Source organism: Amphiura filiformis, chromosome 5 (genome assembly GCF_039555335.1).
Source record: "Amphiura filiformis chromosome 5, Afil_fr2py, whole genome shotgun sequence".
Lineage (NCBI taxonomy): Eukaryota > Metazoa > Echinodermata > Ophiuroidea > Amphilepidida > Amphiuridae > Amphiura > Amphiura filiformis.
In genome coordinates, this window is record NC_092632.1 from 32,161,917 (window position 1) to 32,189,222 (window position 27,306).

Sequence of the window (27,306 nt, forward strand, 5' to 3'; positions counted from 1 at the left end):
TCTGACACTCACTCACATGAAAATCCAATGGTGGCTTGAACAGCGATGTCAACCTGAAGGTCAAAATTTGGACTAGCAAGAACAACCGCTGGTGGCGCACTGTATTGTGAATTGCCAGAATTATTTTTTTTAATCTGAAATCTCAGAACATTAAGTTTGGTATCAAATGTAAGAGTACTTTCTAGGCTTTAAAATAATGCAAATTTCATTGAAACAGACTAAAGTTGTTTACTTATTACAAATAAGTCATTTGTTACTTCAAGATGAAACAACACCACCCTATTGATTCCCCAGTTCACGACACATGGCCATATACATTGTGTTGATCAGTTTGTTCTGAAGACTGTCACTCACTTGATACTCAACTTGATAACTACTCACTTGGTAACTATATGTATGTGCATACTGTAAACGTTCGCCTAATGGCACACCTGGGCTCCTTTGCTTTGGGGTAAATTTCATGTGCAAATAGAGAGCTCCCTTGTCTGAAATCCCAACAAGGATTAAGGTTCTGTGTCCTTATTTGCTGGTGTAAATTTTACGGGAGGGCACTTTTAGGTTTTGCCTTAAATACCGCTTATGTCAAGGGAGCCCATAGCGCCATTAGGCGAACGTAGCATAAATTTATACCTGAGTAAAATATTAATTACTGTTTTCTGTTTTGCCTTGTTCCTTTACTTCTTTCTCATCTATTTTAGTAGAGTACCATCGTTAATGTTCCATGATCAAATCATTGTAACAAAGGTTTGGAATTGCTTTCAAACCTTTGTTCCAATAATTTGGTCACAAAATATTGGCACTGGTCCTCTCCTTTGAATAAGAATAGTTAACTGGACGCATAGAGCCTAGCAAATTACCATGTGAAACAATTTCTTTAATTTTTTTGGCAGTTTAAATATAATTTGAAGATTTAGTATCTTAGATGGCACTAGACAGCTGTGCCAGTACTAGCTAAACTCTGAATCAAGTTGAAAGGTTATATCACACACGGGTCATGCATACTAAATCTAAAATGCTATCACAAATGCATTGAGTTAAGGGGGTACTACACCCCTGGCCAATAATGTGCCTATTTTTGCATTTTTCTCAAAAAATATAGCGCATTGGTGACAAGTAAGATATGTATATTATAGGGGCAAGGACTACAACTACTGCGCTGAAAATTCAGCAACTCAAGGCAAGTAGTTATTGATTTATTGATCAAATATTGGTTTTCCCTCATTTTTGACTGTAACTCCACAACTGTTGTCTGTGCTGAAATAAAATTTCCAGTGCAGTAGTTGTAGTCCTTGCCCCTATAATATACATATCGTACTTGTCACCAATGCGCTATAATTTTTGAGAAAAATGGAAAAATAGGCACAAAATTGGCCAGGGTTGTAGTACCCCCTTAATACTCTCAGCTTATGTTCGTTGCATTTATACCTGAGTAAAATACTGAATGTCTTCTTGTTTTGCCTTATTTCTTCCTTTTCATCTACTTTAGTGAGGATCGGCGTTAATGTTCCATGATCAAATCACCAAGGTTTTGAATTGTTCCAATGATTTGGTCACAGAACATTGGTGCTGGTCCTCTACTTTGAACAATAAGAATAACTAGTAGATATCACACACGGGTCATGCATACAAAATCCAAAATGCTATCTCAAATGCATTGAGTTAATACTCTCAACTTTCATCAAAATTGAGCACAACTGGCTCATGTCCAGAAGCAGTCACAAAGGTCTTCAAATCCGGTGCAGTTATTCCAACAGTTGCACTATTAACCATTGGGTGGAAGAACATCTGGGGATGGCTACCATCTAAAAAAGCAGCATCGCAGATAAAACGGACATCTCCTGCTTTGTCGTTAAATAAAGCTAATGGAGTCACACATCCATTTCCAACTCCCAGTTTATCCATCAAAATGGATTCGTCTGCAAATCGTAAACCTCCTGGAGCGCCAACCTCTTTGGCCACATCGTTCAGTTTCACCTCTCTGCTATCCAGGGCAGAAAGAAGCCACAGCTTTTTCTTCTTGTCTTTTAGGAATAGGTTCTTAGCCAGTGCACCTTCTCCAAGATGTTCAACATGTGGTCTCATCGTGTCAATAGTGAATACCTGTAAAATGCAATTTTATAAATGAAATCTTGAATTAAAATGACCAGCATATAACATTACGTACAGTTACAATGTGATGGTGATGTGTGCAATACCACTAATATTTTATAGTTCCCCACATTCATCATGGAGTGTCGGTACAACTTAGGGCCTGGTGAAAAATTCAGGGACAACAATTAACAATTTCTTGTGCACTGCTTGTGCTGGTAAAGTGAAGAAACAAAGGTACATGTTGAAAAAAAGGAGTTTTTTTTAATTTTAAATTGGTCCCCTCAATGTTAATTTGATCCTTTCTAGGCAAGACTGATTTGTTCTGTAAAATTTGCGTAAAAGTTTTGTAGATTCCACTTACAATTTACATCTAGAACTACAACTGGTAGCCAGCCAAAGCTTCTGATAATTTTTTGAGATCACTGTATTGCAATTTGCATGTGTGGCCGAGTGATATGCCAGTATTTACTGATTGTGTAAAGATTACCAATTAATTGGTGACATTAATTATTTGTAATCTTTACACAATTGATGTAAATTTCAAATACCACACGCGCTGGCCACACCCTATATAGGTAAGAAGTGTAAGAAGATGTGTAAGAAGTATTCCGACAAAGAGGCAATTATTAGGCCAAGTAAAATATATAACATATGTATATTGTCTGGACTTTCTCAAAATTTGGTGAGATAGGGAGGCTCTTATCATTTGTTATTGTTTACAAATTAAATTAGCAAATTTGAAATTTGCTATTGATTCATTTACGGTGTGGAAAATTGCAATTGCAAAGGCTTTGTCAACACATCATAAAAACGGGGAAGCTCCTAATGTTATTTCCCCAAAGCCCTACCCCTAGCTTGAAGAAAGTGTTAATGTGTTTAAATATTAAAAATCAAATGATTTTTTTCTTAATAACATGTGATGTCTTTTATCAGGCGGTGGTGGAAGCGATTTTCGCCATTTTTGACGTCTCCATTGGATTAACACATAATCATGAAATCTTCACAAACAATTCTAAATTTGTTATGTGGTGTCAAAGCAAAATTATCTTACTCTAAAACCGCTGGGTAGTGCGCAAAGTACCCCACTGCAAGTATGTTAATTTTCCAGGGCTCGAAATAAGGAGGGCCCAAGGGCCCTCCGAAAATCAGTGAAGGCCCGCAAAAGGCACATCCAGCGGGCCCAAATGGCCCGCAAAATTTGTGGCAATTTTTCTCACTTTTTTGTGGTGTTCATCTTAAAACCAATGGCCCAAATCCAGGCCCACAAAAATGTGCGAGAGCCCTCAAACATTTAAGATCACCTGTATTCACCTGTATTCACCTGTCTTGTCGGGCTCTTGGGAAGGTAGAAAAACCTTATTATGCCCACCTTAGTACATCCTAACACTCACTGCACATTTAATACATAAAAAGGGTATTGGCTGAAGAGGACTTAAGTTTAGCAAAAATATCGCCAAATTTGAATTTTGTTCTGGTGCACCAGAACGAAATTACAACACATTGTCTTTGGAGCAGTGTAATACACATAATCATGCATAACTCGCAAACGCAAAATCGGAATCAACTGAAGCTTTTTTCGTGGATATCTACTGAAAAATGTCATAAAAAGAGGATGCTAGTAGGATCACGAAATCCTCCTTTAAGAAACAAAGTAAAGGAACAAATAATAAGAAAAATAACAAAAATTGTTATTGTATCTTGTTCCCCATATTAAGTTGTATCAGTACTATAGTACTGGCATGATTGCCTTTTTGTTTTTTAAAACTTAAGCTTCCCTACACAATACACATGACCTACCTCTGGATGTTCTACAGATGCAGTGAACTCGATGCCAAGCTTTTTCATCTCTTCCATGAGTTCATTGCGACCTCCATTCTTATTTTGATCTCCACCTTCAGTTGCCATTGTGTGTTTTCTAATTAATCTGCAATTAATGTGATTAAACAAATACCGGTGATGCTGAGACCCGGTGCTGAGACTAGACTGGATCCTTCAGTCTTTCAACAACTACGCACGGTCATCGGGTTGTGCTGTTGGTGAAGACTGAACTGTTCTGCGTTCCAAATCAGGAGCAGTGAAAAATGAATATTTAGTAGAATTTGATTACGTCATTGCTTTCAGCGACTATGTATCTCATATCATGCTACTATGGGAATATAAAGACAAACGGAGCCCTGATCTGACACTTTTGAAACCAGACATTTGGCTGATTTGGCTAGCTTTTGTTCGCTATACATAAAGCAAGCTTGAAAACAAACAGCTGAGTACCGTCGCAGGGAATAAACCTTATTTCCTTTCAATTTGGTAGCCGATGTTTAAAAAAAAATTTTTGTTGCGTCCGCCATTAGTGGTTTCTACAATTTTTCCATTTTTAAACCAAAATAATGAACTTTACACGATTTTTAGTCATCATGGTGAAACTTATGTGGATTTGTAACACACTGAGTCCATTGCACACTGACAGATCGCAATATTCAACTTGATTTTGAGAAGGAAAGTTCGTCACACAAACCCCGCTCAGAGCACACACCGGGACCACACGTAGTGACATGCACCGACTGCACAGCACAGCTTCGGTATTCACGGCGCGGCACTGGTCATGCATGCATGGTAAGCAATGTAAGTATAAAAGCTGAAGTTATTTCAATTATTTTCACGTAGGATGTGCATCTTTTACACTAAAACAAGAGCAGTGTCGTGACTCATGACTGAGTCAATATTGTAAATGTAATTTGTACATGCATGCATGTGTAGGCTAAAGTAAAGGCCACGAAAAAACCGTGATGACATGATGACATTTAGTCTTTTACTTTAGATTGACTGGTACTGTAAACATGATTTACAAAATAACAAATACAATCATCATCATACTGTTCATCATGTGTTGTGAATGTTTTCTTGGACACGGACAACCCCGGGTGGACAACATGATGTTTGAAGGCACCTAAAGTTTGTTTGGTTTAATATAAGGCAAAAAAAAAAATGACTCGTAACAACGACCAATTTGCTGATTATACAATAAATAATACATGTAGAATGGCATGTACGCACTGCCACGCAGTTGGGCGCAATTGTGGCCGTAAGCAATGCTTAAATCAAATGCTAGTTGTGCGTTGCGTAATGCGTGACTGGCGCACGCTTATGTGAATTTATGTGAGCATGAGTGAGTTTGGACTTTATTGACGAGCGCAGTAACAAAAGCCGAATAATTTCCGCCTAAAAAGGCGCTGCGCCCAGCTGTGTACGCAATCCACGATAGACCATGATGAGTCCTGCAGTTTTTTCTGCATTGCGGATTTTCCGCGACAATCTCGGAATTCGGGAAGAAACATGGGAAAAAGCAGTTTTGCTAAAAAAATTCACTGAAAAAAGCTTTAAAAAAGAAAATTGAAAAAAAAGGGAGTCTCGGGCAATCATAACATTATGCCTTGTAAGAAAAATAATGATCACGAATCACATGGTTTTATTTAAAACAAACTCATATTGACCATAAAAACGAATAAACTGTCGGCTCTGAACACGCGATATTCAAAAATTCCCGTGCTGAAATTGTCTAAGTGCAATGACGTAATGGTTATTTTGTGCTCAATTGTTGTCAGCCTTCATTGTCTCATTTGTCTGGGACGTCATTGCACTCGACAAATTCAGCGCCCGGGAATTTTGAATATCCCGTGTTGAGAGACGGATGTTTTTATTCATTTTTATGGTCATGGTCACTATGAATTTGTTGAAATAAAACCATACATGTGATTTGTGCTTGATAATTATTTTTCTTACATAAGGCATTGTGATTACTGGAGACTTCCTTTATTTTTGGCCCAAAATCCCCAAAAAATTGGCCCACTTCTTTTTCGTGCATCCGATCCTACCAAAAAAATTCTTGGGCCAAATTTTTTTTTATTAATTTTTAAAAACTAGATAAAAATATCTAGGAGCCGTTTTTTCATTTTTTTGAATTTCGACCAACTTTATAAATTTGCACCAAATATGGTCAAAAAATGCTGAATTTTCAAAAAAAAATGATAAAAAAGCCTGATTTTCGCCCAAATTTCAAATATTTTTGGTGAAGTTGGTCATAATTAAAAAAAATAAAAAAATGGCTCCTAGATATTTTTATCTAGTTTTTAAAAATTAATAAAAAAAAAATTTTAGCCCAAGAATTTTTTTGGTAGGATGCTGAAAAAGAAGTGGGCCAAAAACGTTTTTTTAGATTTTGGGCCAAAATGAGCATTTTGGCCCAAATTTGACCTCACAGATGAACTTATCAAGTCTTTGCCATTCTAAATATGTATACTTTTATATACTTTAGACCAACAGTTTAGCAGTTATGAGGCCCAAAAGTTTCCATAATTCCAGGGTTCAGACCAACCTTAAATACCGGTAATAAAAACAGTTTCAAAATTCGACATAAATTGTTAATAAAGGCCGTGTGTCCTGAACTCGCCACCCTTAGCGTTACATGACAAATATTATGAATTTTTACACCAACCGGGTTTCTAATTAGATTATCTCGACAATCATCAACCCTAAACTAGCAAAAGTATACATTTTCGGAAAGCTGAAGGCATCAGCAATTCCAATATACATTTCAACTCATTATACAGGGTGACCTGCAAGTTATAAAAAAGATTTTGATAAAAAATGGGTCACTCAATGCATTGCTTATTACCAACTTACAGTAATAAACTGTAAGTAAACAACATTCATTTGGTTAGAGGAAATAAAGAGCCAACTGACTTCGGAAGAAACCTAAATCACAGCTGTTTGGTAATCTCGGAATATAGGGTGTCCCAAAGTATGTTAGAATTTTTTACAATTCAACATATTTTGAACCTAAACATTTCCCCTAACCCATACAGAAAAAATATGTCCATATTTAGATTCCTCGTCAAATTTCCCTTCAGAAAATCTATACTTTGACTACGATAGGGTAAGTAATTAAAATTTTACAGTAACTTTCAGATTTTGAAGACATCTGCATTACTTACTACAGTGTTCAATATGACAACGGGTAGTTTTTTATGGAAACGTTTGTATTTTCTACACTAAACCAATCATAAATGATTAAAAACAATTAGTAGAATTGTTTAGCTGTAAGGCCGTGAGTCGTTTAGATGCTAATATAGAGGCCAAATCCAATTTACAGCCTTTACAGAAGCAGATTACGCTCTAAAAATACCAATCCCATAGAGTTTGTGTGTACCACATCCCCCACCACCACATCCCCCACCACCGCCACCCTGCCCATTCTGAATTCTATGAAGCACAGTGTCAGTATTAAAAAAGTTCCAAGTATTTCTTTTTACAGGGTTGAAAGTGCATTTTATTTAGCAATAAAATGAGACCACAAGCATGACAATAACTTCTTGCTTGACAGAGATATCATCATTTGTTTTGAGTCGACTTTGGCAAAATGTAACGTCGCCACCTTTTTTTTTTGGTGGCGAGCTCAAGACACACAACCTAAACCATCATTTCACCCGCATAGGCCCTATATTTGATCGTAAGGTTTTTTTTGTGAAAATATTTTTATCGCAAAATTTACAAAGGCTACAAAGCGGAAAAAAGCGAATTTGACATTTGTAAAACATTTTGGGCTTTTTTTATAGTTAGTCCTGAATCCCATCTCACACATGATGACGAGCTGATCATAGTAGGCAAAATGCCAAATTGCAATATATGACTTCTTCAACACAACTCGCATACACATCACATATGGATGCAATGATCAAATAATTTGCGGCACTTTTATCTAATAGGTGCGCAGTAAATCCGCAGTTTACTGTTGTGTGCAAATAAATGGTACGGTAAAACAATTTCCAAAAATATATTTTGAATTGGTACTTAGGCCTCCCATGTAACTCTGGGGCTAGGATTGCAGCATGGAGAAGCCCAAGTTCAGAAACCAAGAGGCAAAGCATGTTTGTTCTTGTAAAACGTTTCTTCAAATTAAGATATTCTTTCTTGAATTTTCCCAACTAGGCGGTACCAGTGATGTCAACTTGATGTGAACTGTACAGGTGCAGCAACTGCTTTCAGGAGTGGCTTTTAATCAGAAATGTATAGTGATGAACTCAACAGTACTGGACAAGCTGGTATGTACTATGATTAACCAGGGACTGCCTTTTGAAGAGAGTAAGAGCATTGCTCAGTCAGTGTTCGATTTAGAGGGGTTTTACATGCACAAATGCATGTAACTTTAGCTCTGTGCATGTAGAATTTTGCCTGTGCATGCAAAATTTTGTGTTATTCAGCCCATTTTGAGGAAAAAATCAGAGTTGTGCATGTAAAATTTATTTTCTAAATCGAACCCCGATTGCTCTCTATTGCTCTCCTTAAAATCTGATATAAGAGAGTGATGTTTGATTTTCATGTGTGTATTTAGGGGGGCTTTGGGGGCACCTGCAGGGGGCGGCCAAATCGAAGGGGCGGCGAAAGAAGGGCCGGCAAAAAGAATTGGTAAAGAAAAAAGGGCGGAAAAAATATAAAGTATAAAAAATTTGACAAAATTACAAGTACTCCTCTGGGGGGTCACTTCCATTGTGGCCTGTACACAATAACTACACCATCCGCGATAATAAAAATCTGTAAAAAGGGTAGTTTTTTGTGGGTAGGTGGCACGATACGCGCGTATCGTGTTTAGGGTGTCAAAAACATGAAAAATTGGAAAAAAGGGTTGCAAAATTGCAATTCCTGATACGCGGAAATGAAATTTAAGGGTATGAAATTTGATGCAATGAATAAAATCCCTGTTTAGGCCCGCCTAATTTATGGTGTGAAACAGGTGCGTGTTACATGTACCTGTTTAGGGTATCGTTTTAGCCAAGGGTTAGATCCTTGTTTAGGGTGCTTTTCAAAAGTTGATTATCGCGGATGGTGTACAATGGGAGTGACCCCGGGGCAAGTACTATACAATGTACATCAAAATATGTTGCTATTAGGGCGCTAGCGCTTATAATCCTTTTTTTTTTTGCTCTTCCCTTTTCAAACCACAAAAAAAAATGTTGTTGAGGAAGGGGCGGCAAAATTGAATTTTCTTCTTCCCGGGAAGGAGCTCTCGAAGTGACATGGAAAGAAAAAAATAATCATGGGCCCTACATACTATCCCTGACTTGGTAACTCTGTTCCAATCTGGTAATTTGGGTCCCGGACTTGGTAACTTGGGACCCGACTTAGTAACTCAGGCCCCCAAGACAGTAACTTCAAGTTCAAGCCCAAAGATAGTATCTGACTTAGTGGCACAGGCCCCCAATTTATAGTCAGGCCTGAGCTATTAAGTCAGGTTCCAAGATTTTTTTTCCATGTCACTTTTGGGGGATCTGTAGGTTGTTAATTTTAAAATCTTGATAAGAAAAACACCTAAATATTTTCAATTGATATTTTGGTTATTTCTTTACAGATGAAATTTGAACTTATTGGAAGGAACCACTTGCAGCAACAAGCTAAAGCAAGAGACAGATCGAGATGATGATATAGTGATGATGTGTAAAGTAAATGCTCCATAGCAATCACCTGTGCCATATAGAATGTCTGCGCTTCAACTAAGTTCAAGTGAATTTTACTATTGACAGAAAAAAGCCTACATGTAGGCCTACACCTACCTATCAATTAGGTTTGGTGGACTAGCTAGCTGGTAGCCATCGCTTACTGATAATTTGATATTTTACCACAGTGGAACTCATAATTTATAATTATGCTAATGTGGACTACAATTAAGTCAACAAATCCTGGACACAGTGGTAACTAGGCAAGTTAAAAAAGGCGAGTTAAAAAGAAAGGCAACTTAAAGAAAAGGCGAGTTACCCCCAGAGATTAGGGATTTTTTCAATTACTCCCATAAAGTAAGCTAAAGGCGAGTTACGGCAAAGCCATGAAGTCCGAACGCCGAGTTACAACAACATAATCAAGTCGACGAGTTATGACAACATTATCAAGATAGTTACAGCAATGCCGTTATATGATGACACTATGACAGGGAAATTGCTTTCACTAGTTGAGGTTCATGATGGTGAGAAAAAATCCATTTTACCCTAAATCAGATTGTAATCTTAACTTGCTGATAAGACTTGCCATAACTCGCTGATGGGACTTGCCATAAATTTTAACTCATCGATGGGACTTGCCATCACTCATCAGTCCGGTCCGACTGCCTGATCAGGAAGTACAGGCAGCATGGTATCCCACAATGCAATGCTCTATTTCAAATAGAGCATCTTTTAATATACTGTTATTTCTTGGTTTAGAGTACATGTATAAGAAGTAGGTGAAATACATGAAATTATCAATGAATGTACAATTAGTAGTATTTTTTCATCAATTTTAGTTAAAATAAAGTTAATTTGCATATTTAAATCAAATTTTTTAAAAACCGTAAGAAAATGTTTTGTTATTTAAATTATTTTCCTCCTGGTGGAATTCTTCTTCGCCCGGTGAAAAATTGTCAACTTACATGTAGCTCATGTGTGTCAAAGTAAAATTTCCCCAGATCTTTTATAAAATCACCATGAACAATTTAGTCCTTAGTCCTGATGCAAAAAGGGGGGGCCCTGAAATTTTTTGACCTTCCTAAGGGGGGCCCTGAAAAAAATGACCATACATTTTTCTGGAAAAATTGAGTTTATATGCTTTTCTATGGGGTTGACCCATAATTTTCATGTTAAAAAGGGGGCCTTGAAATTTTCGAGGTCTGTAAAGGGGGGCCCCGAAAAATTTTCGCGATAAAATTTTTTTGCATCAGGCCCCCCCTTACAAGTGTTTGTGAACGGTCCCTTAGTCTGTCAAATTCGGAAGGGTTACCAAAACCTGTGTTGCCTGACTCAGCAACATACTGCCTGATTTGGCAGTACTTCCTGATCAGGCAGTAGGACCGGACTGGTCATAACTCGTCTGCTGGACTTGCCATAAAAATCTTAACTCACCGGCGAGACTTCCCGTATTCTCAGCAGGGGTCAATCTTTAATCTCTGCAGGGGCCAGGGGAGTAACTTATCTAACTCGCCATTTTCTTTCGATCTAACTCGCCCATTTTTAACTTGCCATTAATTAGCTGTCCCCTTACCCTGGTAAGCTACATGACTTTTGTATGTGCCCATTTTACAGACTGAATTATAATAATAAATAAATAATTAATAACCTAGTAGGTTATACATGTACCTGTATGTATTAAAGAGTGGACAATAATTATATCTTTTTATATCATTTTTAAGTAGATATCCACAAAAGAGGTTATTCCCAAAATTTCAGTTGATTCCAATTTTGCATTTGTGAGGTACAATGTATGCATGATTTTGTGTATGACACTAATGCATGATGCTTAGGCTATTGTATAAGTGGAAATTTTCGCGAGGGTTTTATTTTCGCGATTAGAGCTCCAACCGCGAAAATAACACCTCGTGAATGTATGCAATAATGTATTACAAGTATAGAGGAGGACTGGGCAATCGCGAAAATAACATTCGCGAAAATGTGTCTCTCACTCCAAATCGCGAAAATAAGCTTGTGAGAAATTGAAAACCTAATGCGGAATGCGGTGTTTTTTACTGTATTTTTTATGTGTCAGTACAGGATTTCGGACAAGCATTTTGTGCAAAATATATCCAATGTTGGAATAACAGACAAAAAAGTCACTGCTATAAACTATTCTTCTCTTTTATTATATTTGTACATTTGTCAGTACAATGTATATCATGTATTATTGAAGTTGTGAATTGTGAAATGAATGTTTCTTGAATTGAATTGAATATATTTGTGTTCAAAGTTTGCGAAACTCAAAAACTTGATTCTTGAGTTTTATTTTCGCCTTTTTGTTAAAAAAAATTAATTTCTTGATTTTCGAAGAGGACTACGCGCATGATTTTACTAACACACGCGGTAGCTTGAGACACCGGATTTAGTTAAGATGGACTTGGACATTATTTGTTGTAATTTTGTTCTACAGCCTGTCTCAAAAAATTATCTCCTGTATCAATAAATTCAATTTATAGATGTATTTACTAGCATCTTTCAAAAATAAGTTAACTGAGTCCTGGGAACTGAGTAATCTGAATACCAGTTATTTCATGTAAAAAGCAGGGTTTTTTTCTCTAATTTTTTATTGATTTTTATTTAAAATGCAAATTTTCTTAGTGTATTTTTCCAATTAAAATAAATTGATGCTTGTTTGAATCATATTGACCATATCAAGTTGTAATTCTTTTTTGTGTGTGCTTTGTGCACCATGTCAGTCATGTGATAGAAAAATAAAATGAAAAGAAGTATCATGTACCAGTATCTGTGTGCTTGTTTTCCTTTTTTGTTGAGTCTTTTAGGGACTTACTGGTATCAATATTGGGTGTATTTGTGGGTAATGATTTTTTCAGTTTAAGGGGGTACTACACCCCTGCCCAATTTTGTGCCTATATTTTGCATTTTTCTCAACTAGCGCATTGGTGACAAGTAAGATATGTATATTATAGGGGCAAGGGCTACAACTACTGCACTGGAAATTTTATTTCAACACATTGAACACAGACAACAGTTGTGGAGTAACAGTCAAAAATGAGGGAAAACCAATTTGATCAATAAGTCAATAACTACTTTCCTTGAGTTCCTGAATTTTTAGTGCAGTAATTGTAGTCCTTGCCCCTATAATATATCTTGTCACCAATATGCGCAATCATTTTTTAGAAAAATGCAAAAATAGGCACAAAATTGGCCAGGGGTGTAGACAGTATCCCCTTAAGAGGGAATCAAACATGATTAAAAAACCCTATAAACTTGTAAATATAAGATTTTATATAATTAAACGCGATTTTTCATCAAATGAATGTAAATATTTTGAGCCAAGCAACTGAATAAACGGTTTCCATCAAAATCAGGCCTCTAGTCAAAATATTGATTGGTTTCTTTTGTGATGCGTTCACATTCACTTCACTGCTTGTACAACAAAAAAGGCATACCAGCAATTAAACATTTGCGTGCTTGCTGGAATGCTGGTATGCCTTTTTTTGTACAAAAATAATAATTTTCATATAAACAGTTTGGTTTTGGTAAAAAAATCTGTTAAAAGGGAGGGTTCATAAATACTTTGGTGGGTGGGGGTGTTGGAAAAGTTGGAACCTCGGACATCAAAAATTTTTGATACCCCTAAAAAATGCGTCGATTTATTTATTTATTTCCCTTTATGGTCTAAACTTTTTTATCCCCCCCCCTTTATGTCCTAAAAAAGAACTCATTAGCCAAAAATTACCGTTAGTGTTTTGCACCCAAAGTTAGTGTGAAGTGCGCAAACTTTCTTGATATTTTGATCCCCCTATGAACTGAATTTTTGTTCCCCCTTTTTCGGACCCAAAATGTTTTTGATCCCCTATATTTTCCACCCCAAGGTATTTATGAACACTTCCTAAGAACATTCAAATGTCTGATTTAATATAGGCCTATAAAGGTCATAAAAATGTGTTAAATTTATTTAAAACTCCACAATAGGCCTATAAACACTTTTTAAATGTCAAAATATTTTTTGTAAATTATTGATTTTATTAAAACGTTCAATGCCCATTATAAACCCGACATTCTGTCTCACTTTTAGCGGTTGCTTAAAGAAAAATCTTGTGAAGGAACGAGGGGGGGCAAAATTCTTTTGTTGAAAGTAGGACAGCGTGATTTTTTGTTCTTAGTTTTTTGGGACTAATATGATACCCAATCAATTAAAGTCGAGAGTCATGGCTTTTTGTGATTGAGTCTTTTATTTTTAACCAAAAAGTTAATAGTTAAAAGTAAGAAAAATATCCCATATGTTTATAAATGATAAACGTGTTTCTGTGCCAAAACATTAATAATAATGATACGAAGAAGAATATTAAAGAATAACTTGGAATAATACCCGGGAATAATAATGATTCTGGCAATGAAAGTGAATAACTAGATCTGGTTACAGATCTGGACCTAGCCGGAGCCGGAAATGCCAGTCTTAAAGTTTATGGACATCTCACACCATTAATGGTGCATCACTGTAGCATGTAGGGGCTTTATCAGTCTTCCATAGGCTGAGATACAGTTCCTTTTCCGTAATTTTAAACATTTTTTTGCAAATTTGACGTTTTGACCTCCTTAATGACCTTTGACCCCAATATAAAAAAAAAACCTCATATACACCGAGAAAATGCATTGTTACAATTTAAATTTAAAAATCTACTATGCTTAGCTATGGAGATAAAAATTCTTAAAGTTATTTAGCTTAAAACCGGAAATGACGTCTAAATGACCTTTGACCAACAAAATAAAAATACCGTACATACATCGGATAACACTAATGCATATATGAAGTTTATGTCACTCTGGTCTGGTTACGTTTCGAGATAAAAAAATGAAAATATTTGATGATTTTTGGTTTTTTTCCGGAAGCGACCCCTTAATGACCTTTGACCCTTAATCTTTAGACACCCCAAAGACCCTGGTTAGTAACAATGCATGTGTGCTAATGACAAGCCTCTGCTATGTAATTTCTAACAACAGTGATTTTTTGAATATTTTTAGCTTTCAGACCGGAAATGACCCCCTTAATGACCTTTGACCCAAAATCGGAGAATAACTTTTGTGTACCTGTAATAGCCGATGCATATGTGTAAGTGACATCATCGTACTATGTAATTTGTGGCAGAAGAAGCATTTTGAAGATATTTGGTTTTATACCGGAAATGAACCCTTAATGACCTTTGACCCCAAATTTGTGAATATCCTATAGACACTGGATATAGCCGATGCATATGTGCAAGTGACGTCATTGTAGGATGTAACGTGTAGGAGAAGAAGCATTTTGAAATTTGTTGCCAGAAGAAAGAAGACGAAGAAAGATCCGATAGCATCACAAGACCTAGCCGGTGTCCCGGCTAGGTAAAGAAAGAAGAACTAGATCTGGTTACAGATCTGGACCTAGCCGGGGCCGGAAATGCCAGTCTTAAAGTTTATGGACATCTCACACCATTAGTGGTGCATCACTGTAGCATGTAGGGGCTTTATCCGTCTTTCATACGCTGAGATACAGCTACTTTTCCGTAATTTTAAACATTTTTTTGCAAATTTGACGTTTTGACCACCTTAATGACCTTTGACCCCAATATAAAAAAAACCTCATATACACCACGAAAATGCATTGTTACAGTTTAAATAAAAAAAATCTACTATGCTTAGTTATGGAGATAAAAATTCTTGAAGTTATTTAGCTTAAAACCGGAAATGACGTTTAAATGACCTTTGACCAAAAAAATAAAAATACTGTGCATACATCGGGTAACACTAATGCATATATGAAGTTTATGTCACTCTGGTCTGGTTACGTTTTGAGATTTAAAAAAATGAACATATTTGATGATTTTTGGTTTTTGACCGGAAGCGACCCCTTAATGACCTTTGACCCCAAAACTATAGACACCCCAAAGACCCTGGTTGGTAGCAATGCATGTGTGCTAATGACAACACTCTGCTATGTAATTTGTAAAAACAGTGATTTTTTGAATATTTTTAGCTTTCAGACCGGAAATGACCCCCTTAATGACCTTTGACCCAAATTCTGTGAATAATTTATAGGCACTGGATATAGCCGATGCATATGTGTAAGTGACATCATCGTACTATGTAATTTGTGGCAGAAGAAGCATTTTGAAGATATTTGGTTTAATACCGGAAATGACCCCTTAATGACCTTTGACCCCAAATTTGTGAACATCTTATAGACACTGGATATAGCCGATGCATATGTGCAAGTGACGTCATTGTAGGATGTAACATGTAGGAGAAGAAGCATTTTGAAATTTGTTGCCAGAAGAAAGAAGACCAAGAAAGATCCGATAGCATCACAAGACCTAGCCGGTGTCCCGGCTAGGTAAATAACGAAACCATTCAAACTCGGCTGTTGCTTTCCAAAAATCTATAAAGTAGGCCTAGCCTAGGCCTACTGTCTCAGTACCGCTACCCGCTGGCAGATAACATGATTGTCCAGACTTCGACAATATGCAAGCCATGACGTAAGCTCATTACTTATTCATGATATAGTCTCCTGAGCCGCCATGTAGTTTGGCGCCATGAGCGGAATAAAACTGGCGGCGTTAGAGACTACGTCATATAAACAAGTGCATACTGCGCAAACTCAAGCCCAAAATCTGGGCTTGGAGCGCTAGACTGCTGCCCTCAGTCGTCAACCGTCTGGATTGACGACTGAGAAAACTACGTGGAAAAAAAGTGACGGATTTTGCAACAGGATTCCTGTGGCATAGAGCATGCGCAGTTGTGTCCAAATTGACCTTTTGACCGAGTTTGTTGTTTTTAGAAGTTCCAGAGCGCGATCTTGTCACAGCGGCGCGGTACAGCGACGCGGTACACGGGCGCCGCTAGTCAGTCGCGCTGCGGCGCATAACCAAAGTCGCATTGAATATTTTTCAGAAGTCCGTCATGATATGGCCTGTAAGATAATCAGTCGTCACTACGAAGCATACACAGTATGCGAAGTGTAGACGGCTGATTGGAATTAGTCTATTGGAGCGCTCCTGTTTTTTTCGTGTTTGGAATTCAGGCCTCGAATAAGGCAACGTGAAGGATTGTGGGTAAATAAAAGGCGCCGCCATTAGAGGCCAGATGGATTCAGGCTATGCTGAGACCGGGGCTGAGACTATTATAATACTAGTCTCAGGGTGATGTGTGTACATAAATGTGCCACGCGAACAAAATCATGGATCATTATTATTCAGAAACAGTTACGCATTACGTAATCAGTGCGGTCACTTGCAAACCACCAAAATTCGCCATATATTTGCGTTGGAAAAAAACCCACGTGGATTTAGGGAGTGTTCAGAAATACTTAGGTGGGGTGGTCATAAATTTTTTGGAGTTCTTGTTTGTTTGTTAAAGCGGTCGCTCCGTGTGGAGACATGGGACCAGACTCAAAAGTTCTGAATAAAAGAGCCCGGGGGGGGGGGGTAAAAAAGTTTTAAAACAGATGACACAGAGATATATGTTGACAACAATATATTTATTTTACATGAGAAGTCCTTAAATGCAAAGTGGTGGAGGTGGTCTAGCAAGGAGCTGGCATGTTGGAGACCAGAGCTAGACTGACAAACATACCATGTCAAAAACAAAGGGAGCATTATGCTAATTATTAAATCTCTACTACAAATTTTATTATCACCAAAACATATAATAACCATAGGCACTGAGTGGCATTGACCTTGTTAAAGAGATGGGTGACCTATGCAAATAAGAGCAAACATGAAACTGGAAAGTGGAAAGGTCAACTTACATTACATAATCAGTTTCAGGCAGAGAACATGAGATAGGCACATGTCTTAAAGCATGACTGGGGTCAAATTGATGTAAACAAACCTTGACTGAACTTGGAATAACTCATGCATTTTGAAGAAAGAAACACAAATAATTTGCAATACAAGTAAACTTCCAAAATGAAAACAACATTTGTCACTTCCAACACATGAGGAAGTATACCTTAATTAATAAGATGACACAAAATAATAGATAAATTAAGATCAGGTGATGACCTTAATAAAAAGTTTCTAAATTTAGCAATGTTGTCACTTGGTAGAACATTTTTAAGTCCTACCATAATCATGTCTTTCAAAATGACATATCCAAACAACAAAACTAATAAACTTTCAAAATATCAAAACAAAACAATGCATAATCAAATTCTGCTGATTGCTATTAATTACATAACTTGGTTGTGCACACAATTAGATCAATATTTTTTTATGATCCTCAACCAAACACAATCATAAAACTTTCAGCCAAACAACATAATATTAATTAGTGACCAAAGTTGATGACCTTACGAATTTACAGTAAGGGCGCATACTACCAAAAACTGTTCAGGGCACATAACACTATAATAACATAAAAATAATACACATCAAGAAACAGCTGATCGTTAACAATGCCGGGTATTACATGATTGCAGAAATGATGGATTTGACACCATGCGAAAAGATAAATAAACAAGAAAATTTGGAAAGTTCAAGACATGTCCTTTAGCAGCCCTATTAATTTTGCGGGAAGAGATCATTAAGGTTTTTCAGGCAGACCACACAGAAAATGACCAAGTTTAATGATTGGCGGAGCATACTTCTCCCTAAACACAGGCTAGTCCTCTTTAAAAATCATACTGCAGTCACACTCATACAGTTCCTTTAATTCGTTATCTAAATTAACCGTCAAAATTCCGTGCGAAAAAATACCCTATTTTTGTCTTAATTACTCGGCCCAAATTTTGTTACAGAGCCCCCACCGAAGACGATGCCGCCCCGGCATAAAAAGGCTGACTGACGACACCAACAAAAAGGGACAAAATTTGGGCTGCTACACATCATGTAACTTTAAAAAAATGGGTTAAACAAAACAAGAGTTAACGATCAGTGTATGACATAATAATAATGATAACAGCACCAACCAGTACACAATAATAAATGAGCATATAAATTTCTACATATTTCCAAAGGTATAAAAACGATGAAAACAATGTCACTTTACACATTTTGCCAACCCATCCCACACAACAAAACAATACTATCCAAAAAACCTCATCCCACTTCTGACACCATTTTTGTAAAAGAATGGGGGTTCCGAAAAAAATAAGGAGGCGTGGGCCGGGATTTTTAAGTCCCTCTGGATATAAATAAAAATAAATAAACAGTGCAAATATTCGCACTCTATAAATTGGCTAGTTTTAGCGTGGTTTTACACCAAAACATTTTCGTGCACATACTTGCCAAACCAATAAACAAACATACATTGTATTTCGAACAGACATTACGATAAACAAACAACACAAACCTTTTCTTCCCACAAACAAAACTAAAGTATATATCCCAAGTTCATATCACAAATAAAAGCAATTTATAGTCCGATTTTTCAGTCAAAAGTCAGTATAAAAATGAATTCTGTATATTTTATAGTTCAGCATGTTATTAACTGGTCTCTGGCATATATTTATAGTGGCGAAGATGAAAATCGTGAAACAAATGTCCTCCAGACCGGAATAGAGTTTTCAGATTCTGATGATACGCGTTGTGGTTCAGGTTCACGATGATAGTCAGTTGCCTTAGAAGAAATATAATTGCACGGAGTACGAGAAGAGATGGGCATCCCAGATGGTGGAGTTGAAATGTCCAAACTCCGTGGTTGTGATGAATCCATGGTCCTACCTGTACACTTGTCAACAGCTGGGGTGGATGAAGTGACTTGTACTGGTGAACTTGACATTGAAAGTTGTGTAGTTCTGAACATTGATGATCCATTTGAAGGAATTGTTTTAGCATGTTTAGTGGGTAATTTACTACCAGTGACACAGTTGCCATCACGCCCAGTTATATTTACTGCTTCTGAAGTCCTTCCTGAAACACTGATAATGTCAAAGACAATAATTTCACCTTGTCCAACACTGGCACGCTTGTGTCTAGGGTTCGGTTTAGCAATTCCTGATTTATGAATAAAAATGTCTTCTGCATTGTCTGTTCTGGTAACAAATCCATACCCTTTAGTCACGTTAAACCATTTCACAGTTCCCTCAACATTTGTTGCAATCATTGGTACAGGTGTATTATCTGGTGAGGTAGAAACATTTGAAGTCGAAGAAACATTCACTGTCTTTGGATTCTTGCATTTGCAAGGCTGCTGATGCACAAGTTGATTTTCCAGTTCTTTAACTTTGCTTTCCAGTTGCTGTACTCTCTTCAATAAAGTCTCCATTGTAAAAACTGATGATGATATAAAACGATGAACTTGGTGACAAAATGAAGAATAAAACAGATGACACAGAGATATATGTTGACAACAATATATTTATTTTACATGAGAAGTCCTTAAATGCAAAGTGGTGGAGGTGGTCTAGCAAGGAGCTGGCATGTTGGAGACCAGAGCTAGACTGACAAACATACCATGTCAAAAACAAAGGGAGCATTATGCTAATTATTAAATCTCTACTACAAATTTTATTATCACCAAAACATATAATAACCATAGGCACTGAGTGGCATTGACCTTGTTAAAGAGATGGGTGACCTATGCAAATAAGAGCAAACATGAAACTGGAAAGTGGAAAGGTCAACTTACATTACATAATCAGTTTCCAGGCAGAGAACATGAGATAGGCACATGTCTTAAAGCATGACTGGGGTCAAATTGATGTAAACAAACCTTGACTGAACTTGGAATAACTCATGCATTTTTGAAGAAAGAAACACAAATAATTTGCAATACAAGTAAACTTCCAAAATGAAAACAACATTTGTCACTTCCAACACATGAGGAAGTATACCTTAATTAATAAGATGACACAAAATAATAGATAAATTAAGATCAGGTGATGACCTTAATAAAAAGTTTCTAAATTTAGAAATGTTGTCATTTTGTAGAACATTTTTAAGTCCTACCATAATCATGTCTTTCAAAATGACATATCCAAACAACAAAACTAATAAACTTTCAAAATATCAAAACAAAACAATGCATAATCAAATTCTGCTGATTGCTATTAATTACATAACTTGGTTGTGCACACAATTAGATCAATATTTTTTTATGATCCTCAACCAAACACAATCATAAAACTTTCAGCCAAACAACATAATATTAATTAGTGACCAAAGTTGATGACCTTACGAATTTACAGTAAGGGCGCATACTACAAAAAACTGTTCAGGGCACATAACACTATAATAACATAAAAATAATACACATCAAGAAACAGCTGATCGTTAACAATGCCGGGTATTACATGATTGCAGAAATGATGGATTTGACACCATGCGAAAAGATAAATAAACAAGAAAATTTGGAAAGTTCAAGACATGTCCTTTAGCAGCCCTATTAATTTTGCGGGAAGAGATCATTAAGGTTTTTCAGGCAGACCACACAGAAAATGACCAAGTTTAATGATTGGCGGAGCATACTTCTCCCTAAACACAGGCTAGTCCTCTTTAAAAATCATACTGCAGTCACACTCATACAGTTCCTTTAATTCGTTATCTAAATTAACCGTCAAAATTCCGTGCGAAAAAATACCCTATTTTTGTCTTAATTACTCGGCCCAAATTTTGTTACAGTAGTATGAAACCAGCATAAGACAATGCCGGAACCAAGGTAAAGAAAGTGCGCGGAGCGAGTTAACATTTTGATCGTAAGTGCAAAGAAGGCCCGCGGAGCGCGTAAAAATTTTGCATTTATTTTACACACATTTTGATTGTGAAGTTAAAGATGCGTGCATAGTGCGCGAAAATTTTGAATCACCGGCCCTTAATAATTCTATAGCCCCCTATTTGTGTTAAAAAAATTATAACCCCCCTATTTTTGGTCTGAAAATTCTACGACCCCCCTGTATTTTTGGGACCCCCCTTCCGAAGAAAATGGCAGCCCCTAAAAACCAGAACAAATAATGGGCTATTCCAGATAAAACATGCACCCCCCTATAGAGGGCAAAATTTTTTTCTTCTAAAATGTCTGGAATTCCAAAGCATACTTGAGGAAGAAACCTGGATTTCCAGCCCTGTTTAGTGCATGTAAAATCTGGAAATCCATGGAGGGGTATAGAGGGTTTTTAAAAATTGTCAAAAAAAAGTTGGAATTTTCAATTGACTTACCCAAAAAAATCTGGAATTCCATCGCCCTCTATAGAGGGTTTCTAAAAAAATCCAAATAAAAAGTTGGAATTTTTCAATTGACTAGCAAAAAAGTCTGGAATTCCATGGAGGGGTATAGAGGATTTTTAAAAATAATTTTTAAAAAAGTTGGAATTTTCAATTGACTTACCAAAAAAATCTGGAATTCCATCGCCCTCTATAGAGGGTATCTAAAATTACACAAATAAGTTGGAATTTTTCAATTGGCTACCAAAAAGTCTGGAATTCCATGTTAGGGTTTTGAGGTATTTTAGGCTTGTATAGGTGTTTATTGTTCTAAAGGTTTCATTATATTGGCTTTATCTGCATTTATTCAAAGTCATCTATGATGTTTTACATGTATAATGCAGGCCCACCACCAAGGCATGTGTTTAGCAGTAACGTACGCAGGTTTTCAAAGTCGGGGACAGGGGTCTCGATTCTCTGACTGTTTTAAAATTTAATAACTAATTCCCCAGTTTCCCCCTGATTGGGTGCATTATTTCCCCGAACTTTTTGACAAAAGTGGGGGGGGGGGCACATCCCCCTGTCCCCTTTGTGCACGCCACTGGTGTTGGTATCCTAGGTAACCACTAAAATTAAGCTTCTCTTTTGTGAAGGGTTGCTGTTCTCCTTACGGGTTTTCAATAATAATGTGTGGTATGTAAGCCTACTAGTTTCTATATTAGGCCTAAAAAATGTTTGATTGGCGTAACATAATTTTAACATTTTTGTTTAACTGGGTCTTTAGGTCCATGAACTGAACCACACAAAGGGACGCCTACTCTGTCGGCAGCACACATTTCGAACTATAAAAGGATTGTATTGTGAAACTCAGTTTCTTGCTTCAGCTCTTTCTAAAAATTCATTAGGGCAAAATTCTTTCTTTATGTCCTTAATTATTCTTTATTTAATCCTGTTCTTTCTTTCTTGAGGCCTAGATCTTTTTCCCTACTTTACAACCTGAATATTGTTGTATTGTCAATGGATATACCGTAGAACGTTCGCCTAGTAATGGCGCTATGGGCCCACTTGATATAACTGGTATTTTAGACACAAACTTAAAGTGCCCTCCCACAAAAATCCCACCAGCAAATAAGGGCACATACCCTTAATTCTTGTTGTGATTTTTAGAGGAGGTAGCTCTCTCTTTGTACATGAAATTTACCCCAAGGCAAAGGAGCCCATGTGCGCCATTAGGCGAACGTTTGCGGTACATAAGAATTCAAACTTTCTTAATTTGGTTTGAGCTGAGATTAAAATACCTAAAGCCTCAAATGTTGTTTTTATATTAAATATATACCTGTATTTGAATGAAATAGATTTACAATAGGCTACATGATAAATACATGAAGCCACAGCAAGTAGGCCTAGAACGAGTGTGATCTTGTAGCGCCGAGGGTGCTTGCTAATTGCTGCAGTACCATGTACTATGCAGGTGCTCCTTTGTTAAAAGGGAATTCCCTGATTGGGGAGTGGACGATCAAAGCGAAGTAAGAGCTCATATCTAAATTCGTTGGGGACTGTTACTTTTTTCAACGTCCGTATACATACGACATGTATGAATAAAATACGACATGAATAAAGTAATCGTCTTCCAAATCTAGGTATATCAATTTAGTAACCAGATTGGGAAGATAGAGGAAATGGTCCTTTTATTGTTACCAAAAATAAATAACTTGACTCATAAATGCTAGTATTTCGAACGCAATGCAACTTCTTTTCTAAAATTTGCAAGTTTCTTGAGTTTTCTTGAGTAAACACGACCAAGCTGAGTTGTCCACACTTGCGTTTTACTTGACTTTGTTTATGTAAATATATTCAAGGTTTTTATAATTGACACCTGTCTATTTCTTTCCTTGCCCTGTTGTATAGCTATTATTATAAGATGAGCTCAAAGTGTATATTTCTACATTTTGAGCTCAAAATATTTAATAGGGATATCATATGTCTATACTTTGATGCGCATGCGTTGTGTGTGCTGTGTGGGAGTGTGGGCTGTGGGAGCGAGTGTGATGCTGTTTAAAAAATGTATAGGCCTATAAAAACAAAATCTTCGCACAAGCTAGAATGAAGAGTGAAGACCCAAGTCAAGCTGGGGATCACCATTGCAGGGGATGAACCTATAGACCCACACCACTCTTCGTCATACATAAATTCTCCCAGCCACATTTCCCTAACATACTATGAAATTTAAAAAAAAAAGGAAATTTAGTTCGGCAGAGGTGGGGCTCGAACCCACGCTGCACCGCTATCATGTATACAGTATCGACATATTACCAGCGCCTTTACCGCTCAGCCAACTGACTTGTTGGGGCCATCTTGAAAATTTGAACATATAATCACAACTTCAATTACTTCAACATACCATGTGAGAAGCAAAGACAGAAAACGTACCATATTTTGGAATTTTATCTGGTTAAAAACATTAATGTGTAGAGCTACCATTATTAATATTGAATTCTCAGGCGCATACAGACAATACGAGGGGCCTATGATACATACACAATTGATTTCGTGCACGCACATGCTCTGCAAGGTAGGGAGCCTAGTCAGCCTACCATTTTTCTTGTAAGACTGTCTGGATTTTTGCAATTTATAGTAAAAGTCCACGTAGGTCCCCAAAGTCCTTTCAGATATTAAAGATAAAATTCCCATAAAGACGAAACAGTAATCTTTAGTGGGGACCTACGTAAATTTTACATAAAATTTCCGCCATCAATTCAGTGTTAATTTTTTTATTCAGAAAATATTTTGGCGTATATAAAATTGAAATAAAATTCTCTGCTTCCTAAACCACATAAACTGAAGCATGATTGGGTATCACGAATCGTTATATATGATGTAGGCTACAGTTAATATTCAAATATTCTTTTACACATATGATGCTTCAGTTTTTACACAAACAAGAATTTGTCTTAAAAAAACAAGTTCAGGATCCAAAACTTTTTGGATCAGGTGTATAGTACATGTACTTTGAGCTACTTTGGTCTAACATTTAATATTCATATCTAACCTACTCTGCACTTATTCGACAATAAATAAGTGATATGAGGCTTAATAATGATACATGTGTCTTGACTCTGAAAAACAATATTTTTAAAACCTCATTTTGCATTTAGTTTTTAAGCCACCGCGGAAGCCACCTACAGGATCTCATTTTGCATTTAGGGTTTTTATTGCGTCGCAAAGTAGCAAAACTTTCTTTAGGCCTATATATGGCACATTCCGTGCCTGGAAAAGGCTATGGATTCCCTCTTACAACCTATCAACAGGTCTGATTTCTATAATGAGGTGTCACCGGGTTTCATGAGATAATAATACCAAATCTAAACACCATGAAATTCAACACATCACGCGTCACGACCAAGCTCACATTGGGCGCCCATTCCTTTTTTAAAGGAATTTTTATTAAGCCACCTAAAGGAAACAAATTTGGCTATAAACTACGAAGAAAATTGTACATGTATGCAAGATGCCTTATCACTAAAGTAAACAAATTACACAGCCATTTGCTCTTGCTAGCTTTTGTCAGGGTCAGGGATATTTGTCTCATAGTCCTGCTTTTATGAACACCAATATTATACAGGTTTATAGGCCTACACATGGGTTATTACAAGAGTCAATAAACATTTGACCAATTAACTATAGATAATGGGCTTAGTTTTATGCAATGTAGTTATATTGAACTTTTTCTGAAGTAAGTCGCCTGCTGCATAGTTTTCTATACAGATGATATGTTTACTTTGTGATTAGGCCTGATCATGAACTGCTAGTTTGATTAACCAATCGGGTATGTGTATTGGCAGCATGAGACGGCTATAAGCCAATTACAAACATATTTATAAAAAAGGCTAAAAAATTCCTACACTGAGTAGACTCTTTGCCGGGTTTAAGGGCTAAATAGTAATATGAGATGTGGGGGCAAGTGGCATCATTTCACTGCTGTGAAAAAATATTTCATTGAAAACCCTCCCACTCAGCTATTTTAAAAAGGTAATCAGGCTTCCTCAGCATGTGCAATAAATTAGCATTACATTTTTTCTTACTCATCTGGAAACTCATCTGGAATGGATAACAATTGAAATGGCAGACATGTTGGTTTTAAGTTCTAAGTGCAGTGACAGAGGGCTATTTCCCTAGTTCGATTCCACAACCATTCGCTACTTGCACGGTTCCGCCATTATGCACTATGTGCGGGAGAGCCTCGAACTGGCAGCATACATGAAAGGAAGAATTATGTAACCTTACACAGAACGTTATGACTAGTTCAATTCCCATTCATGTATGCTGCCAGTTCGAGGCTCTCCCGCACATTGTGCATAATGGCGGAACTGTGCAAGTAGCGAATTCACACTTATCACCTGTGTTATGGTATTATTTTGTGAATTGTCCCGTGGTACTTTATGGAGGGGAGACTTTTATTTAAATACAAAGGACGAGTGGCCAGAATTCGGTAGGGTCTATAAATTCAGAGTCTTGCAATTATGATTTTAGAGCCAAATGGGTAACTATATATTATAAAATTATAAAAGGTTAGAAAGTCGGTATTAAAAGCAAGTCAGTAAGATACACCTCTACACTACAGGCTGCACTCCATAGTAGGCCCACAGCTAAAAACTACACTGACAGAAAAAAAATTAAAAAAGAGGAGAACCTTTTTATTTTTATTTTTTTCTACAATGCAAAATTGATCGTTAAGAGGAGGAAGCAAATTATGTTGCCAATACCGTATGTTAACTTTAATTTTCCACTTTTATGAAAGAAATAAAAGAAGAAGATAAAATTCCCTTTTAAAGGGAAAGCCAGCTTCAATGCAGAAGAGGTCTTGTAATTAGTTTGGGTGGAAGGCATTTTTAGGATCACTCTTTTTTATGATCCATCGTGTTTCATGACAGTCCACCAAACCAGGTGGTGTTCGCATTGCATTTTCATCGTCAACCGTGTAATTGAACAAATATTAACTCCTATAACTTCCTGTCAACTCTTCAATTAATTATTCCAAATTGTTCTGTCTTTTTGTCTTTTCTGCCTTGCTCATTATTAATATAAAGAAATACACTGCAGTTTTTAGTTAATTGGCTAAAAACTGTCATCCTACTTGTCTTATACATGCACATTAATTTTATATTAATTTATATATTAATTCGCAATTTATGCATATCACATTATAAAATGTATAAAGACTGATATTGTTCAATAGGCCTACATGTATATAAATTATACCCATATCAAAAATAGGCCCTGAAATTACATCGAATTTTTCCCGTTGAAAAGACAAAACTGATGTTTAAGATATATCAATTATTTCATAAATTACATTTTGAGTCATTTTTATCCATAAAACGATACAGGATATAGGATATTTTTACTTTGACTTTTACGTCCATAAAGGTTTTAATCATGTTATCAATACACACATCTCATGCTGTGCTGATCTCCAGGAGGTCTGAAAATGTAAATCTAAAGAATGCCTGATAACAAGGATACTATCATGTTCTTCAGTTTCAGTTTCAGTTTATTTATTTACCATATCAACGCAATGAAAATATATATAATACATAATGGTAGGATGACCA

At 36.5% G+C, this 27,306-nt stretch overlaps 1 protein-coding gene and 1 long non-coding RNA gene across 2 annotated transcripts; one reads left to right on the top strand and one right to left on the bottom strand.

Annotated features, from left to right (window-relative positions):
- Window positions 1–1,470: 1,470 nt before the first annotated feature.
- LOC140152987 (prolyl-tRNA synthetase associated domain-containing protein 1-like) lies at window positions 1,471–16,835 on the bottom strand. The gene is made up of 3 exons (XM_072175558.1): window positions 16,760–16,835; window positions 3,889–4,048; window positions 1,471–2,100 (listed from the first exon to the last, which is right to left on the bottom strand). Exons 1-3 carry the CDS (start codon window positions 16,798–16,800, stop codon window positions 1,669–1,671), a joined length of 633 nt encoding a protein of 210 aa, XP_072031659.1. The 5' UTR covers window positions 16,801–16,835; the 3' UTR covers window positions 1,471–1,668.
- Window positions 4,076–12,793, top strand: LOC140152988 (uncharacterized). The gene is made up of 3 exons (XR_011859057.1): window positions 4,076–4,710; window positions 8,074–8,186; window positions 9,491–12,793. It is a non-coding gene; the product is annotated as an uncharacterized lncRNA (long non-coding RNA).
- Window positions 16,836–27,306: the final 10,471 nt, after the last annotated feature.